Below are 20,066 nucleotides of genomic sequence, written 5' to 3' on the forward strand. Positions count from 1 at the left end.
GTTCTCAGCTGCCTTGATGGCTGGAATCTGGGCTGGTCCCCGCCAGCCCCCTTGGAGGAAAAGAAAGTACCAACTTTGCAATATAGTATAGGAGGCAAAAAAGAAAAAAAAAAAACTGTGGAAAGGGACCTCCAGAGTTAAGAGTGGTAGAGAGGGAAGGAAAGGAAGCCTGAACCACTGGATGCAGAAACAAACCTAAAGAACACCTGGCCTTCTGCCTTTGCAAGAAAGTCCCCAAGGACACACTCCATCCTTCCCTGTTACCATTTCCAAGACGGAAAAAAAATATATATATATATAGAGAGAGAGAGAGAGAGAGACAGAGGGAAGAAAGGAACAACCACCCCTGGAAGCACCTCTCATGCACAGGACACATACACACAAACCATACGGGGGTTCGAAGGTTGATTTCCACAGTGTTCTCAGCTTTCAGCTGGGTAAAACAAGCCATCACTTCTGGTTCAGCTTTTAGGGCCAATGCAAGGCAACACCGGGTAACACAGAACAGAAACACTGGCACGTCTCATGTATTAATTAATCAGGAAGGCATGATGGCCAAACCCTCAAAAGCACTAAGGATAGAAAGCTGCTATGGATACGATGATGCAGACAGAGATGCTACATTTAAAGAAAAACAACATCCAAGTTGCTGGAATATGCTTTGCAATCCTGGGTACCGAAAACGGTGAATCTTCCTGAGTTAAATCTGCGTAGCTCAGTGCCCCTGGGCAAAAATGAAAATAAAGGCTGCTCACTTCCAGCTTCCCGCAAATGTACTAGCAATCACTGGAGCTAATACTTTCAGAATGTTACGGTAACTAATGCAGTAAATAGGAAAGTTTAGTGCAATATTTCCTTGCATTTCAAAGGAATCAATTCATCCAACCAGAAGGCAGGGCCAAACAGCTTAGTCACCAGCAGGCAGGGCAAATGGCTCTATCAGTAAAACAAGGCATAAAGTAAACATGGTCATCATCCTCCCCCACCTTGAGCACAGATTCCTGCCCAGTGCATCAGCTCCCGCTATGGCCCCCCAGGAAGCAGATGGGCGAATTTCCGCAACTCTCTTCCCCCACTCCATCCCCTTCCCCAGATGCTCTTACCTGCTATCCGAAGCACTGCCCTCTCGGCAGGGTCCAGCACTGAGCCCCCTTGAATCTTTCTTTTCGACCTCTCATGTTTAGGCAAATTCCAGGGTAAGGTGTCTCCCGGAGCTGGGGATGCGGAGCCAGATTTCTGGCTGAAATCATCCTCATCGGAAAAATCCGCAGAGGAAGACATAGAGCAGCGATAGGACGCGTTCCCGGAACTCTACAGAGAATGACACAGAAAAAGCATTAACAGCAAAATACTCACATATGCTCATGGATTTAAACAACCCCACCATCACCACCGCCGCCCTCCCTGCCCCCAAACTGGGTCTGGCATATCCTGCACCATCCTCAGAGCTGAGGGAATATACAGAAACCAAAAAAATGAAACCCGGGGCTCACCATCTTTTCTTGGCCAAGTCTCCAATCATAAAAACAATATACAGGCAGTTCCAATACATGAAGATTTGCACGGAAGAAGTGTGTGGCCTGTGGTCCGGCCACCAGCTCACAAATGACTGGCCCAACAATGAAGCCAGAATCAACAGCCTTCCTGTTACAAATCTATAGTATTTGGCTCCCCCACCAGGACAGTAGAAACATTTTCCATTGCTAGCCTGCTGGTTAATTCATTAATGCAACTAACTCGAAGTTTCGAAAACAAAGCACAAATGCAGGATGTTGAGTCCCAACTCCTTTCCGCTTCAAGTCACCTCACCACTGGAGACTCTGTTCCGACCAATTTTAAGCCCCTGTCCTCTTTATTTAATTTTCTTCATGAGACTGAATCAGGTTCCCAGAAAAGAGCAAGGAGGGAGGAAGGGCTGATTCTGAGAAGAGCCTTTTCTTAAGACTGGGAGAACACAAAAGACTGTTTTCAGAAGCCTATGGCAGCGCCAATAAACAAACATCTGAACTCGGTTTAGAGTTCTTGAGGTAATTTAAACTTCCAGCAAAGTAACAGCTGCCAATAATGTAAATGAGAATGATGCAGCTCAGTGACAGGAAACAGAGCTCTTCTCAGCTCCTGGTCATTACACTGTGAAATGAGAAGCATGATGCTTTTACCAAAGCACTTGGCCTGAAGGTTAGTCCTCCCTTCATCTAGCTGGAGCAAATGTGCAGGGTCATGTCTTGCATAAAAGTGTTTTATCTTCCATAGAGGGAAAAGGCACAAGGTGTTATTCCTTCCTTCTTTGTTGGGTTGTGTTTGTGATTATTTAGAGAGCCACTGGCTTACCAATGAAACAAGGATGTTGACTATCTCTGCTGCAAAATTATAAACATAACAACACATCAAAAGGAAGTCTTGACTTTCCTACTGAGAATTCTACTTTGCTGAGACTCATGGTAAAAATGCAAAACTGGTATAACTCGAATTCCTGAAATGTAACTTGCAGCCATGGATTCCCAAGAAGCAAGTTACAGGCAGAAATCAGTGAGGCATGCTCCAATTTGAGCAAAAACACTGGGCTTCCCACAAAAGCAGTGGCAACTGCAGCACAAACAGGCTGTGTGAGCCACATCCCAAAACACTCACCCAAGGCACGTGAAATAAACTCTAATTGCATCAGGACTACTAACCTTATCTCAATCTGTTTAGGCATGTGGCTATGCATGGTCAACACCATTATTTTATTTTATTTTTCTTTTTTGTGGGCACATAGTAGGTGTAAACCCCATTCTTTTAGAAGTTCACGTAATAGTCCCACAAAGTGAGGTATGTAAGACGTAGCTCTCTATTCTTTCCCCCCAAAAAAGCTGTCTCCCATTTTACTTTACATAAAATTTCACCATCTTGACTAATTTATTTATTTAGAGTCTGTATATTTTTCTAATGGCAATAAGGTATTAGGCAAACTTGAGGCAAAAAGTAAATAAAATTGATTTTCTGTATTGTAGCTACAATCCATAGGGAGTTGTGAGTGGCATTAGGTCAGTCACAGCATGCTATTATCAACCCAATTTATTTTCCATGCTTTTCTGAAAATCCATCTTGAGCTTTCTGAGATTTTGTTTTTGGCTGGCTCTGTATAAAAGGGTGACATTCTTAAAGACTTTTAAGAGGGTATTGGGTTTCTTTGGCCGCTTTCTATCTTCCTAAAAATGGCTTCCTATCTGTCCTTACTTAAGGTAATCCTTTATCTGTGAGATTATATTTCTTGTTACCTGTACTATTTTAGTGAGTATAGTAATTTGATTATTTATCTTTACAGACAGACTTGGAGAATAACTGTTAAAGAACTGCTCCTTTCCAAAACCCACTGGTTATTGATTTTTGTAGAGTAAATTTTTTTAATGGCCTGAGTCTCAGCTGATTGAACAACAAAATGTGATTTATGCCATGACATAAACACCATTAATCACTCATAGCCAGATGGGAACAGTTACCACCCCTAGACCCATGGGTGTTGACTGGTGCAGCCTCTAATCTGGTAGTGTCATTGGTAAACAGATAAGAGAGAAAAAGAGGAAAAGACAATCAACAACACTTCTTTCAGCACTATATCATAGGAAAATATGGACCCCACACACACACACACAAACTGAGGGAAATCGTACATATTTATATGTGGTAAAGTCTCTCCCAGGCTACATGATCCAAGTGTTTTAACAATTAAAGTATTGGATTTTTTCCCACAAAAATTTTCATGAATACTTTTTAAAAATATAAGGTAAATTATACAAAAGTAGGCCCATTTGAACCCTGAAAATTGGAAACAGATTTAAATGGAGCTGCTTTAAAGTGGATTGATCCTAAAGAAAACCTATTATATTCTTTATTGATTTGAAATGATTTGCCAAATCATGTTACTATCTTGGGGGCTAGAGAAGAGTGTGGAACTACAGTTCCCTTTTGTTTTAAGAAAAGCAAATATGTTCTCTCACCCAAAGGCCAGAGTCTAACCTTTGATGTGGGGCTTGGAAAGGTAGGACAAAGGAAGAGGGCTCCTGTAATCAACAAAAGCCCCAGGTTCCTATCTAGTATTCCACTACTGTTGCCTAAGGTTTAATTCCTATTAAAATACAAATATGGTAGCTATGTCCATCAACAGGAGACTGTTTAAATATAGTTATATGGATACCATAGTCTACTCTATAGCAATTATTTTTTTTATTTTTATTTTTTTATTTTTATTTTTATTTTTTTTTTTTTGAGACGGAGTCTCGGTCTGCCGCCCAGGCTGGAGTACAGTGGCCGGATCTCAGCTCACTGCAAGCTCCGCCTCCCGGGTTCCCGCCATTCTCCTGTCTCAGCCTCCCGAGTAGCTGGGACTACAGGCGCCCGCCGCCTCGCCCAGCTAGTTTTTTGTAAAAATGTTATTGTTCTATATTTACTAAAGAAGAAATAATTCATCAAGAATTATTTCTTAAAATATGTGCATGTGCATGTACATGTAATAGTTACCCATATGTAAGTAGCGATTATTTTGGGGTGATGACTAAGATTCTGAATGAATTTAATTTTATTCCTTATAATATTTTAATCCAATACAAGTACATAAAAAGATTACCAAAAGTAAAAAGATTTTATGTCAAGGGTTAGAGAAAATATGGACAACTCTATGAAGAAGTAACTAAGTCAGTGTTTTTAACATTTCTGGGCTCATGGGCACCCCTGAGAAGTTTATGAAAACCTCTTTCCAGAACAAAGTACAAGAGTAAATACATGCAAAACTTTGCATATCATTTTATGGGATTCACTGACCCACTGACCCCAGGTTAAGACCCCAATTCACACCATCATTTGTCATCCCCATTTGGCATGTATGCTGAAAATAAGAGATACATGAAAGAGTGTGGAGTAACCATACCAACAAGGGGGCAGAGTAATTTGGGTAGTGAAGGTAAAGCTGGCCTAGGTCATAATACTTTTTAACAGTTGGCCTTTTTCATAAATGACCATGAGCCACTTCTGTACTGATACTGAATCTCTGCAACCAAAAAAGCACTAGATGGTTACAAGCCAAAAACCCTGTACAGTAAATCCTCACTTAAAATCATCAAGAGGTTCTTGGAAACTGCTGCTTTAAGTCAAAGGACATATAATAAAACCAATTTTACATAGACTAATTAATATAAATGAGAGTTAAGTTCCTACAGCAAATAATATTTCTGGTCATAAAAATATCACCAAACTTCTAAAGAAAGACCAAAACACTTCTAATATTAAACACTGAAATAAATGTGAGTTATACATACATTTACAGAAGATTAATAAAAATAAGATAATTATTTACCCAATTTTTGGTGAATCAGTAAATGACGGCAGTCATCGGGGTGGGGGGTTAAATCAAGGAATAAATGTTTGCAAAATGAAAAATATGAGGAGCACCTCCTACTGCCATCCAGTTCAAAGCCAATCACAAATATGGCAGACCCACTGAGCACTTTCATACCACATCGTTTATTGTCATGCATTTGTAGGATTATTGTAGACCTTACAAATTTTTATTTTACAATAATTTGCATTTATTCATGCATTCCTTTTCCAACCTGCTTATTACAGTTCAGGATCAAGGGTGGCCAGAACCCATCCCAGCAGCTCAAGGCACAAGGCAGGAACCACACCTGGACAGGACACCATCCCATGGCAGGGTGCAATCATAATCTATGCCCACAGTCACTCAGAATGGGACCAATTAACCTCATGTGCACATCCTTGGAATGTGGGAGCAAACTGCAGCATCCAGAGAAAACCCACGCTGGCATGGGGAGAAAGTATGAACTCCACTAACAGTGGCCCCAGCCAGAAATTGATTTTTTTTTTCTCATCAACATTATAACAAAAAGACATTGAACAAAACAACACTATTCAAGGACCTGCTATATTGTGTCTTCTACAACGTAGTTATTAAAGCAGTTTTAACAATTGAATTAGATCACCAAAAGCTTTAAAATGACTTTCCTGATAGCCAGTTCATTCACATGGTATAAAAACAACCCAAATCTCCTAAAGCCAGGATAATTACATAATAACATTTTCAGAAGGGGAACTGAACAATAACTTCTTTAACTGAAACCCCAGTGGGGGATCTGAGATAAGTACAATGGAACTGCCTAAATTGGATGCTGCCCAGCCTTAGCACCCTGATCTGTAGGAAAGTGCCAGGAAATTGTCTTGGCAATAGGCATTCTCTACAGGCAATGGAGAAAGAAGTGCAGAGATAAGGGTTTGCAAAGTAGCCAAAAGTTTAAAATCCCAGAGGCTGAAAAGTAAACTTTCACAAACCCACATATTTATAACTTAAGCACATTTCTGTATGTGTATTTCAAAATATTCACCAGAAAAAAACCCAAAAATAGAAAGCACACAAGGAAACAGAAAAATCCTGATTGTGAAGCATTCTATAAGACAACTGTCCTAGATCCTTCAAAAAGGTCAATGACAAGAAACATACACACCCAAAAAGGAAGAATTGTTCTAGATTTAAAAGGACAAAAGAGACATGACTAATTCATAAACCTTGGATGGATTCTGGGTTGATTCTTTTTTAAAAGCTAAAAAGACATTTTGGGGACAACTGTCTTTTGGGGACAACTGGGGAAATCTGAACATGGAACATGGATTGTTTATTAGATAATGTTAGGAAATTATTGTTAGTTTTCTAAAGTGCAATAATACTATTGTGGTTATGTAGAAAAGTGTCCTTATCCATAGGAGATGCAGGCTGAGGAAACCCAAGATGTCTGCACTTATTTTTATTGTTTCAATAAAAACAAGGAAAAGTATTAAATGTGATAATAGGCTAACAATAAGTATTCACTGGTCTACTCTTTCAACTTTTCTATAAATCTGAATCTTTTCAAAATGAAGAATTGAGGGGGAAATAGCAAGGTCTTTTTTTTTTTTTTTTTTTAAGAGACAAGGTCTTGATCCATTGCCCAGGCTGGAGTGCAAAGACATGATCATAGCTCACTGCAGCCTTGAACTCCTGGGCTCAAAAGATCCTCCCACCTCAACCTCTCAGGTAGCTAGGTCTACAGGCACATACTACCACACCAGGCTAATTTTATTTTTTAATATTTTTATAGAGACGGGGTTTCCCTATGTTGACCAGGCTGCTCTCAAACTCCTGGCCTCAAGCAATCTTTCTGCCTTGGCCTCTCAAAATACTGGGATAACAAGCATGAGCCATTGCACACAGCCCAAAGCAAGGTCTTTTGCAGTGTGTTTCAGTGTTGCTTAATCTATTCCTGTGCTCACAAAATCAACATATACAGGTTGCAAGGACAAAGTGATAGTTTTGATCTAAGAAATTTCTCGTAACATTTCTTCATAAACACTTAGAGAAGCACTAGAAGCAGTGGCCTATGTCAAGAAGTCACCAAAGAAAGATGATCTGCTTGCCTTAGTCCTAAGCATAATTCTAGACAGAAAAATATAAAAGAAATTCCTCTGCTATTCATTTATTAATAATGTAAAATACAGTGAACACAAGATAGGTTCAGTATCACATAATTTTGATATATGAACAAAAACAGAAAATTTTTTCTCCAAAATTAGGAAAATCAAAGATACAATTTTCTTTAAAATTCCCTTAGGTAGGTAGGTACGTACAAATACTAACTTCCTCAATGTTGTATCAAAATATATGTTATGGTCCAAAACTATCATTATATGACTAGTTTTTTACTTAGAAATAAATTAGAAAGCAATAGCACATTATCTGATTTTAGAGGTCCCAAGGAAAATAAGCTCTACCACAAATAAATAGACGTAGGAGAAAACAGTTAAGGAAAATGTGCTTAACTCCTTGAAGAAAAAATGAGATATGGTAAATTTGGGGCAACTTGTGCTTGCTTTAGTTAATAATTTTCAAAACTTATTGAACAATTAAGGTATGAAATCTTTTACCAAATAAATAGCTCTCAGTTAAGTCTTAACCTGGAAACCACCTTTAAGTTGTAAGTGGGGGAGAGGGGGTCTAGTAGTGAGGCCATTAGCTGGCTCTCACTCTCTTCTGTTAGGGGAGATATGCAGGAACCCTTAACTCCAAGAGGTAGAAGAGCCTGGGTGGAGGTGAGAGGAAGGGGGATCAGAGGGAGAGGAAGCAGGTTACTGCTAAGTTCTGACTCAAGGATCAAGGGTGGCCAGAACCCATCCCAGCAGCTCAAGGCACAAGGCAGGAACCACACCTGGACAGGACACCATCCCATGGCAGGGTGCTAAGTTCTGACTCAAGGGAAGCAGTGTCAGGCAGAGTTAAGGAAATCTAGGGTTGCTTTCTAGGCAGAGAAGCCCAGATCATCAGCCTATGAAAGAACACTGGAATTTAGAACACAAATTCTTTCTAGGGTATAATGATTGTACACTGGTTAGTGTTACTTAGTACTGTATTTCTAAGGACACCAAGCTTGCTGATGGGACAGAGGAAGGTTGATTTCATAACTTGACTATCATGAATGCAATGTCTATGGGAGTACAGATATCTCTTCAACATATTAATTTCAGTTCCCAATAGGTGTATCACTTTGAATCCTAGACAATCAAGGCTCAGCACTAAGACATTCTGCAAGACTTCTTCCTTTCTTTCAGTTTAGTATATTCTATCCAGATGCCTCATTTATTGTGTGATTATAATTTAAGCATTTTCACTAAGTATTTTATTTAATACTCACTGAAATCCAATAAAGAAATGCACAATTAGGGATATTAAGTAACTTGTCCACAGTCATTGTCAGTACAAGGTGCAGCCAGGATTTCCGTATAGGTCCTTTTGACACGAAAGTCTGTGCTCTTGACCACATGTGGTCCTTGGCACTAGGGGAACATATACTCACAGCCCTAAAGATTACCATATATTTGGGGATCCCAAAAAGACTAGACTTGTTCTGGGTTCAGTACTAGGGCCAAAGCATGGAAATGACAGGTATCAGTTCACATCAAAGAAAAACCGTTCAAAATGCACAACTACAGTACTCCCAGACTGCTTTGTGTATAGTAAGCACTCTCCTATTCCAAGGGACCAAGCCTTCGCTTACTCTGTGGTCTCTTTCCACTCAAAGATTCTTTGGTCCTATGTGTTCCCACACCTCCATAAATCTCCCCAAACAGATTACAAATAAAATAAAAACTATGCAAAGTATCAAAATACAAAATTTCTCTAAAAATGTAAAAAAATTTTCAAAAAATTTCAGACATCTTTTTTTTTTCAGGTCCACCTAATCCCAATCATATGAAAATTATAGAAATAGAGACATCAGAACTAGTTTACATTTGAGTATCTACAAATAGTCTTTCCAACCAAAGGAAGAACATTTTAAATAACTTGCCTAAAAGAAAAGCAAACATATCTCCAAAAATAGCCCCACAAAACAAATGCATTAGGAAGACAAACTCTAATATCGAAAACATACATTTAACTAGAAAATACTTAATCTTATAGTTTAAATGGATGTTTATGTCAGTTAATTAAAAACATGTCTTAAGTACCCATAGGCTTCTTCCTTAGAAGGGCCTGAAATCTAACTGGGAGAGCAGAAGTGACAAAATAGCCAATTTATAATTAAACATCAGTCATCTTATCATCACTTGTTAGGCTTAAAAATATGTATTTTGGTGGAATAGTATAAATACATAAATAAAAATATGGCTCACAGTATAAAGTTGATGAGGAGAGAGAGGCTAAATCAAGTCGAGCCTCCGCAGTCCCTTCAGAAGCCAGGTTGGAGATACAGTTCCCCAGCTCCCTCACTTCACTCTTCCAAGAGTATCCTATCCAAAACTGTTCACTGCTGATAGAGCCATCATTGTAGATGCACTACGGCTGGCCTACTCATTTTTAAAAACAAATTAACAGCAAACACGTAAAAATTGGGAATTTTCACATGAAAATTCAGATGTGGAATACTGGCCCTAGTGGTTTTCCCTTTAAAGAAAGGACATGTAAAAGACCTGTGCTTTCCAGTCTGACACCGTCCTCGCATGTATGATACCTGACCTCTGGAGACGTATGACTTTGGAGCCCCTAGCATGAAGTAAGTGAAGGATGACATTGCTGTATTCAGAAAGTAAAGGAAAAGATAGAGGAGGAGAGGTAGGGATCGTGATAATTGATAGAATGGGGATGAAATTTTTTAAAATATGAAAACTGGAGAAGAGGGGATAAAACAAAACAAACAACAAGCTTTCAAAATATTTCAGTTAAATGGACAACAAACAAAAATAGATAGATAATTCCATGTTTCTACTGACATCCAAGTGTTCACTTCATTCTGCTGTATCCCCAAACACCCTGGTTAACATTTCCAGTGCCCAGGAAATGGAAGAAAGCTGTATGACTCATGTAAATGCTGGCTCACGATCCCCACGAATCTCGCTGGACCCACCCACCCATCACTACTGCTGATGACTTCCTGCTGGTTTTTGCTCCCATACCTACCCTTGGTCAACATGTAGGAAGCATTAGTAAATTTTAGCTCTTAGGTGATGTTGTCTATTCACACTTGTTTGATCTAAGGGTAGATGATTAAGCCAACATAATTGTCACTTCAGGAAATATAGAAACTAGAAGTTATTGCAACTGGGTCACCTTAGTAACAGCTCTCAGGATACAAAGTCCATGAGTTTCATATCTATCCCTCCCAAGCTTGGTTGTTAAACGTCCTTTGAGATGTCCCTATATCTTTCCAATACATAACTTTTTGTAATTCAGAAGATTTTTTTCTTTTAAATTCATTGTCTCCATTACTGGAGACAACAAAAACTTAGACAACCATGTTAGTGTAAATAAAAAAGCAATTATAGATATTCAGTTCTTCCCTATTGACACATAAGCAAAGTTATGTCTTTATACCTTCTTTATGCTTCCATTTTCATTACCTGTCTTCATTAATGAGACTTCAGAAAATTGCTTTTGATAATAGCTTTTACACACTTACTCTTTCACTTCAAACAGTAGGTACTTAAGTGAAAGAATTACTTTTTCATTAAAAACAAAAACTTTTATTATTGTACAGAAACAAGGTCTATGAAACTTTAAGTGCCTGGCACTCCCACTGCCCTCTTTTGAGGAAAGCAGGGCTGTTCCATGTACATTAAATGCAAACAATTCGGTAGCTACCTTAAGCCACACCCAACTGGAACCAGGGATCAGTGCCTGATCCCTCTGAGCTGGTTTGGTGGAAAATTCTGCTCAGGTGCAATGATTCATATTGCACAGTGGCAAACCAATCCAACCACAGCCTCCTCTCGAGAATAAATGCTAAGTTCATTCCAAATGTCTTTAACTAATATTGGGATTTCCCCTGACATCTGTTGCACATCCTCATCTTAGAACACCTGAGATCCATCTGGAACAACTGTGTGGCTCAAAGCCCCCATATCTGCGCTAAAGCCCACAGTAGATTTCATTTTATCTCTCTTTCCTGAGGTGATCTGGACCTGTCCCTTCCTTGCTTTACCCCTAGAGGAAGCTATATGGCAGGACAGGAAGCAGAAACAGCCTGCAAGAATACCTTTTTCACAAGCCTAAATCTTTTGAGATGCGCATAACCTGGAGGCACAAATGTTCCCTCCCATTCCCTGACACCTTGGCATGCATCTTACAGGACCCAAGAACCTTAACACAATTCCGAGGTGAAGGAAATGGGGAGCACCAGGCCTGGCCTCATGGAGACCTGGGAGTGAGAACCTGAGGTGAGTTGAAAAAAAGACAAAGGAACACCTCTTACCCCAGAGTGTATAGACTGAGATTAAACCTCACCGTGTGGGTAGCAACTGTTTCTTATGTACTTCAGAATCCCAGGTCTTAGGAGGGGGCCCCTGATGAATGTCTGTTGGGTGAATTTATTGACTTGGCAGCTTGGCTTCAGCAGCTTGGTCAAAGGTGAGTAGAAATTCAGAAAGAAAGCTCTGCCACAACCAAGGCTAAAAATGCCCCAAGGGTCTGTCCGTCTGTGTCTCGCACACACACATACACAAAGCCCACTAACAGGATCAGCATGGCAGCTACTTCCTTCCTCCAGCATCATTTCTCATTTTAAGGCTGCCTTGAATTATTCTAGATCCAGGGAAGAAGGGAATATATTTCCTTGCTTGCTTATTGACACCTTATTCCAAATCAGGTAAGAAAAGAAGATAGTGTCTGAGGGGGGAAGATGTTAGGACCTTCGAGTTATCCAATCAGTCTCCCAGAATGAGAAGTGAGAAAAGCACAAGGTGCTTTGAGAGCATCAGGTGGAAGTGGCAGCAGAGGCAGCTGGAAAGCAGGTGGTGGATGAAGATCACAGCAGGGCTTGCATGTGACACTGGGGCCCAGAATTCATCTTGTGGGACCTGGATTGTTGCTGACGGGTTGTAAGTAGTTTGCCTGTATAGCTGCGTGACTCATGGACTGAAGAGGGATCAAACTCAGACAAGATTAGTGAGCAGTTACTGTAACAGTCCAGCAATAAATGATGAGAGCCTGAACTAAATCATTGGAATTGGGGGTGGAAAGGAGAGGATGAATTTGGGAAACATTTAGAGACTGGAAAAAAGAAGGCTAGACAAAGGTAGGGCTGAGGCTGCTAAGGTAAGAAGTGAAACTAGCTTACTATGCGGGAATGAGAAGAAGGTCAGAAGTCAAGCAAAACTATAATAGTGGGGAGACAGAGAATAGTAGTAGGAAAATCAGTGGGTCCCAATCAAGTCATACAAGGAGAGCTCGAGATGAGGACTTTCCTTTTGATAAGCCTCCTAGTTTGTGGTGACTCAAACTGGTTTAAGATACAAGGCTGGCTAGACACCAACCTCCAAGAGACCTGCATTTTCTTCCAACTACAGCTCTGGCTCCTGGAGCTGCTGTGAGTGAGTGGTAGAAACCTGCCCCTTAGAGAAGCTGCAGCTGGTCAGCATCATGCAAGGGACTGCTGAGATGGTAGCATGCTGGTAATGAAGTGTTATGGAGCCACTCCATCCCTTATTCATCCTTTTTTTCATACACACAGAGAGCAAGAGTATATAAACCATCTTGTTTATTGTCTCCTTTCACACAGGATTGTTTTGGGGAACATAATAGTCACGCCATTTACACATACTTCTTATAACATTTACGAGCCATGATATTCTACTTGAAAACATAAAAATAAAAATACCCCTATTTCTTCTGACTTCCAAATGTCTCTAAGTAATAACTGTTCCCACTGCATTTATGAAGCAAATTCACTCATTCTTTCACAATGCCCATCACAGGGCAGTTAGAATCCTGTGCTACAGCTGTGCAGCCCACACCCCTCTCCTCCTTAGTCATCATGTACACTTAGGATTTGTATGAATTCCAATCCCCTGACCTTCCTCCCCTTCGCAGCTGCCCTCCTGACCCTGAAATATTGCTTGGGTGTTTTTTTCTCCTCCCTTTCTCAACTGGGGATTTCCAAGCCAGCCTAATAGCTTCTTCCAACAATAATAAAGCAAAGAGGAATGTTTAAAAATGTATATCTGTGTCCATAAAACAATATGATGAATTCTATCACAAAAAACAAGCACACCATAGAACATATGACTATCTGTTCCCTTGTGCTATCCTTCTTTCTCTTCCTGAACTGGCCTTGTGTTTGTGTCCACAGCACACGAACCAGCTACAGAATTTGCAGGTGGAGAATCCAGGTACCTAGGTACCTTTAAAAGTCTATTCAGTGAAAATCGCTGGCTATTGATGTGATGAACAACTTGGCTAGGCCATGGTACCCAGTTTTTCATAAAAGATCAGTCTAAATGTTGTGAAGGTGTATGTTTAAAGGTGATTAACATTTATTTATTCAGTGGACTTCAAGTAAAGCAGATTATCCTCCATATAGTGGGTGGGCCTTCTCCAATCAGTAGAAGGCCTTAAGAGCAAAGACCATGATCTCTCAAAGAAAGAATTTTCCTCAAGACTGCAACGTAGAGACCTTGCCTGAGTTTCCAGCCTGATGCCCTGCAGAATTTGGACTCAAGACTGCAATATCAGCTCTTTCCTGAATTTCTAGCCTGCTGGCCTGCCCTACAGATTTTAGATCTCCCAGCCCAATTGCATGAGCTAATTCCTTAAAATAAATAAATCTCTGTGTGTGTATGTGTGCTATAACTAATACATCCTATTGGTCTGTTTCTCTGGACAACCCTAACTAACACAATTGTCTACCATATTACTGCATAGAAGACTTATGACTCACCTTTACTACATTTCAGGGAAGTAGAAACACCTGCCATAATTCACATTTTACAGTTTTATGGAAAGTGTGCAGGACTTTTACCAAGCTGAGTTAGGAAGCCAGAGTGCTTCACCCAGCTCCATAACTAACTGCCCATATACTACCACACAAGAAAATTACTTAACATCTTTAACTTGCTCATATTCTAAACATGAATAGTCATATCTACTCTACTAGATATTATTAAAATGAAATAATGTATGTAAATCCTGTAATATGATGCCTGCTCAGCACATACTACTCAATACATTTCCATAGCATTTATTATAAAATAAAAAGATAAAATAAAAACTAGATATCAAGTATTTAGCATTGCAGTGATTATAGCTATATGACCAAAAATATATCATTTTGAGGACTTGAAAAAAAAAATCTACCTCCCTTCACATCACCTGCATGCTGTCGTCTAAATTTCTAGTAACAGATACAGTCTTTTGATGTAAAGCTTTTTATTTCTAACCAAACTACCCATGGATGAAAAATATTAAGTGGCACAGTATCAGTTATTTATACTTCAGTATGAATAAGGCCACCAGACTGTGTCCTGCAGAAGTGTTTAGATAAAACAAAAAGGGAACACTGAGGTTCCTAGAAGTAGATAAGCTGCCTACATCATGATTTTTCCTGGAGCCATTTCTGACAATCACAGAGACAAAGATTCAAGGAGTCAAATGAGTCTGTCCTAACAGAAACAGCCTAGCCCAATTCAGAATACCACTCAAAAGAAATATGGCCTGGAACACTTTAATTGTGACAATCCACCTCTCTGCTTCCCTAGTTTTCTCTCTCTCTCTCTCTCTCTCTCTCTGTGTGTGTGTGTGTGTGTGTGTGAGAGAGAGAGAGAGAGAGAGAGAGAGAGAGAGAGAGAGAGAGAGATAGCGCATCTTGCTCTGTCATCTAGGCTGAAGTGTGGTGGTAAGATCACAGCTCACTGTGCGGTGGTGAGATCCCAGCTCATGGCAGCCCTGACCTTCCAGGCTCAAGCAATCCTCCCACCTCAGCCTCCCAAGTAGCTGGACTACAGGTGTGCCACCACACCTGCCTAATTTTTTTATTTTTTGAAGAGATAGGGGAAGAGTGGCCAGGGGATTATCTCACTGTGATGCTCAGGCTGGTCTGGAACTCCTGGGCTCAAACAATCCTCCCGCCTCAGCCTTCTAAAGTGCTGGGATTACAGGCATGAGCCACCATGCTCAGCCCTGCTTCCCTAGTTGAAAGTAAAAGCTCATCATTACCGCTCTGTTGAGTCATAGGGACAGATGGCCTTACCTTCTCACCTGCCTTCCTGATTCTCTAGGTAGAATATAATCTTTGATGTGATCTGATGGGAGTCTGAAAATCTGCTACCAAAAACTGCTGCCACAATGTCTGAAATGCTCCCATTAGAGCAATTCTAAGCCACTGGGAGATTTTGAGTTTTATCATCTTCTAAACCACAAGGATAGCTAAATTGAACTGGATTACTAAAATGATATACATAAAGTACATAGTAGGCATTCAATAAATTAGAGCTATGTGTTTTCTTTGTTTTGTTTTGTTTTTGAGACACAGTCTCACTCTGTCTCCCAGGCTGGAGTGCAATGGCGCGATCTCGGCTCACTGCAAGCTCCACCTCCCGGGTTCACGCCATTCTCCTGCCTCAGCCTCCCAAGTAGCTGGGACTACAGGTGCCTGCCACCACACCCGGCTAATTGTTTTGTATTTTTAGTAGACATGGGGTTTCACTATGTTGGCCAGGCTGGTCTCAAACTCCTGATCACAGATGATCCACCCACCGGGGCCTCCCAGAGTGCTGGGATTACAGGCATGAGCCACCATGCCCAGCCAGAGCTATGTTGTTCTTATTCCAAGTCACATTCACCTCTTGCCTGAACAATTATTGCAAAATATCTTCCAACTGATCTTGCTTGCCTCCTTGTCCTCAACAATATATTCTCCATACAGAAGCTAAATCTAGTCTTCAAAGACCTAAGTCAGAGTACATCGTGCTCGTGCTCAAAACCCTCCTGTGGCTTTCCACTTCACTCAGGATAAAATCCAAAGCCTGTACCATGACCTACAAGGCCTCCTGATGTGCTGTTAGGTCTCTGCTCAAACGGCACCCTTTTAAAGAAAGTTATTCCCCTAAAAGCCTTATGTAACTTTACCCTCCCCACCTATTACTCTATGCCCCTTATCCTGCTTCACTTTCCTCCCCCGCCACTTATTACCATCTGACACATTATGTATTTACCTGTTTATCTGCTTGTTGTCTGTCTCCTCCACCAAAAAGTAAGCTCTTTGTTTCATTCATGCTGTGTCCCCAGTTCCTAGCATGGTGACAAACCCATAGCAGATGCTCAGAAACTATTTGTGAAACGCGAAAATGAACAGTAAAAGAATTTTGCAAAAGCACCTGTACTAACTAACACACAGTATGTATGTACTCAGTAAGTACCAATTTCCTGCAATAAATATTAGTTTTTTCTTATTTATCCATATTTATCTTATTTATCATTGCCTGCAATACTTGCCCTGAAGCTTGTTATAGAACAAGAGATTTAAAGCACAACATAGTCTCATAACCCACAGTTAAACCCTCTTAACCATAAATCAAAAATGGGATTGCTCTCAGCAAGCTAACTAGGGAGATAACAGAGAACTGAGGCTAGACCTGGCCCTGTAGTCCGGCAGAGCTCTTTGCCTCCTGACCCAGTTTCACTACTTATTAGCTATAGGACTTTGGACAAACTACTTAAACTTTCTGAGCTTTGGCTTTGCAATTTATAAAGAACATCTACCTCTTAGGGTTGGTGTTAGGATTAAATGACCTAATGCCCATTGCCAAGCACAGAGCCTGACTCATAGGAAGTGCTTAAGAAATGCTCACTACTGTTAATGTTGTTGGTCAGCATCAATAAAAATATTGTTGATACGAAATGCCTGTCTTTATATCTTCATTTCTTTTACAGTCTCATTTATGGTTATCTCTGGAGTTACAGGGAGCTGATAAAGTTCGAAAACAGTTTTTAAAGGATTTAAAAATAGGAAATAATGATAGTCATTTGTTTATAAAAAGCAGAGCTTGGCCAGATGCAGTGGCTCATGCCTGTATTCCCAGCACTTTGGAAGGCCAAGTTGGGCAGATCATGAGGTCAGGAGATCGAAACCACCCTGGCCAACATGGTGAAACCCCCGTCTCTACTAAAAATACAAAAATTAGGGTATTCTGTGGTGTGGTGGGGCACGCCCATAGTCCCAGTTACTCAGGAGGCTGAGGCTGAGGCAGGAGAATCACTTGAACTCAGGAGGTGGAGGTTGCAGTGAGCCGAGATCGTGTCACTGCACTCCAGCCTGGCGACACAGCGAGACTCCATCAAAAAAAAAAAAAAAAAAAAAGCAGGGCTCTCATTTCAGAAAAAACTATTTTTCACTTCCCTAGTATCCTGAAACGTCTGCATCTCAGACTTCCTGATTCTTTTGCTTTAATAAACAGACGGGTGTGCCTGGAGTCATGGTGATTACCCATGTTCTAGAAATAAACTTGAGAAAGCTGTGTTGCCCGCTTAATACTCCCATAAGCTCCAAATATTATTATGTAGTTTTTATTAAAAAAAAAAAACCTTTAAATGTCTGGGTTTTCTAAGTCAATTTTAAACATGGGGGGGGGGTGTCAGTTCATTTTACAAAACATGCAAGTAGAAATAATGTTTTTTAATTTGTAAGTATAAAAAATTTTAAATGCTTAGCTAAACATGGCATATAAACAGGGAAACAATGCAGCATTGAAGAGAGTGTTCTCAACTATGAGGTCTTGCTTCCAATCGTGGCTCTGACAGTTCAGCAACTCAGATCACTGTTCTGGACCTTGTTTCCTCAAAATGACAACTCAGACTGGATGACTTTTGATGTTCCTAAATTGTCCACGAATCCCTCATCTCTAAAGCTTTTTTGATATACAAATTCCATACCTTTAATGTTTCATTTTCACACTTCTAAAGAGCCTCTTTATGTAGTTACCCTGAACTAAGTTTAAATGCTAACGAGTCAGAGATATTGCATATTGAGTAGCACATGTAAGCAAACGGAAAATACCCTGTCCCAATGCCACAATTCACCAACCTCTCAAAAAAAAAGAAGTGTATTTTGGACTACAACATTTTTTTAGAATGTTGTTAATTACCAAAAACAACAAATAAAAGCCAATGATAAAATAAATCAACAATAAAATAAAATAATTTGACAATCACAACTGCTATTTAATAATTTATCTGATTTTATCATAATAATATTCCATGAACATTTTCTCTATTGGAGGTTTTAGGTTCAACTCCAAATTATAAAACAGCATTATGCAATTAGGAAGTTGATTTGGCCTAACAGAAATGACAAATATGTACTGAAATTTGAGACTTGAAATAAGTGAGTCACTACAGCACTTCTCAATACCCTATGTAAACATGAATTCTATCCTCTCTGGAAAATGAAGGTCCTGTGTCATCTGCTTTAAGACCAAGAGATGAGAAATAATTGGCTAACTATACTACACAGCCCTACATAGAAATGAAATTATACTAAAGATAAGGACTAAAAGCTATGTCTTGGCAGACAATGGCTGGTGTACTTTGATAATGATGTACAGATTTTTTAAAAACTTTTGGTGGCTCTAGGGATGGATGCTAGAACTTTGGGGTACATACGGCTCTGATCTGAGGGGACCTATTTTGGGGAGTCTCTTTAGTCATACAAAAACAAGGCAAAGTTTTCTCAGCTATATCGCAGACTTGACTTCCTAACAAACCTGCCTGCTATACAGTAGCTAAAAATGCTGGATAAAATATTTTTAAATGATTCAGCAAAGGGGCAGGAAAATAAGAAAAATTCTTAGAGGCTAGAGTGATAGAAAAGCAAAAGCACAAATACAGAAACGTTAGGCTGATTCCCTCTCATCTAAAGTTTCACGTGACGCCCAGGGGACAGAAGAGCAGGACGACCTGCTCAGGGGACAAAAGACAAAGCTAAAGGAGACTCAGTGAAAAAAACAAAAACAAAAACAGAAACAAATAAAGCCAGGGAAGCATGAACTAGGAAAACCAAACAAAAATACCCTGAGATTCCAAAGACACTTGCCCATGTCAAGCTTGTGGCTGGACAGAGTAGAAAAATAAAAACTTCAAGCTGATTCTCATGTGCATTTTATGGCCCAAGTTCGCAGAATCTATGCAGTATGAAAAACTCTGAAACTGAGATTTTATGTTTATTTATTTTTTTGAGACAGGGAATTGCTCTGTCACCAAGGCTGAAGTACAGCGGCACAATCTCAGCCTTAACCTCCCAGGCTCAAACGAGCCTCTCACCTCAGCCTCCCAAGTAGCCAAGACTACAGGCAGGTGCCACCACCATAACCAGTTAATTTTTTTGAGTTTTAGTAGAGACGACGTCTTGTTATGTTGCCCAGTCTAGTCTTGAACTCCTGAGCTCAAGTGATCTACCTGCCTCGGCCTCCCAAAGTGCTGGGATTATAGGCGTGAGCAACCCGCACCCAGCTGAGATTTTTTTTATTTTAGATTTCCCTGACAAAACTAAGAGAATATCCTCTCTGGAGAAATGTACCTTCAATCCTAGCCTCTAAAAATTACCACAGATAAAGTTCAGTCAAAAATGAGCTCGTGGTGAGACAGGACTAGCTGTATTTCCTATGCCGACTAAGAATCCCTAAGCCTAGCTGGGAAGGTGACCCCATCCACCTTTAAACAAGGGGCTTGCAACTTAGCTCACACCAGGCCAATCAGGTAATAAAGAGAGCTCACTAAAATG

The 20,066-nt window shown here is 40.1% G+C and overlaps 1 protein-coding gene and 1 long non-coding RNA gene across 15 annotated transcripts in view; one reads left to right on the top strand and one right to left on the bottom strand.

The window, feature by feature from the left end:
- The window catches only part of DST (dystonin), a 486,601-nt gene that overhangs the window by 384,154 nt on the left and 82,381 nt on the right, over window positions 1–20,066 (bottom strand). For 11 of the 13 annotated variants that reach the window (XM_073006092.1, XM_073006096.1, XM_073006083.1 and 8 more), the window contains exon 4: window positions 1,104–1,311. In XM_073006092.1, coding sequence (XP_072862193.1) covers window positions 1,104–1,311 — 208 coding nt within the window. Of the gene's footprint in view, window positions 1–1,103; window positions 1,312–1,493; window positions 1,618–20,066 lie in introns of those variants that run through there. The other 2 variants (XM_073006088.1, XM_073006093.1) reach the window with 2 other exon arrangements.
- LOC140708892 (uncharacterized) overlaps window positions 1–20,066 on the top strand; it is a 41,090-nt gene that overhangs the window by 6,432 nt on the left and 14,592 nt on the right. Inside the window, exons 2-3 of one of the 2 annotated variants that reach the window (XR_012089200.1) lie at window positions 11,646–11,733; window positions 13,644–14,310. This is a non-coding gene — a long non-coding RNA (uncharacterized lncRNA). Of the gene's footprint in view, window positions 1–11,645; window positions 11,734–13,643; window positions 14,311–20,066 lie in introns of those variants that run through there. The other variant, XR_012089199.1, reaches the window with a different exon arrangement.

This window comes from Chlorocebus sabaeus, chromosome 17 (genome assembly GCF_047675955.1).
Source record: "Chlorocebus sabaeus isolate Y175 chromosome 17, mChlSab1.0.hap1, whole genome shotgun sequence".
NCBI classification, from domain to species: Eukaryota; Metazoa; Chordata; class Mammalia; order Primates; family Cercopithecidae; genus Chlorocebus; species Chlorocebus sabaeus.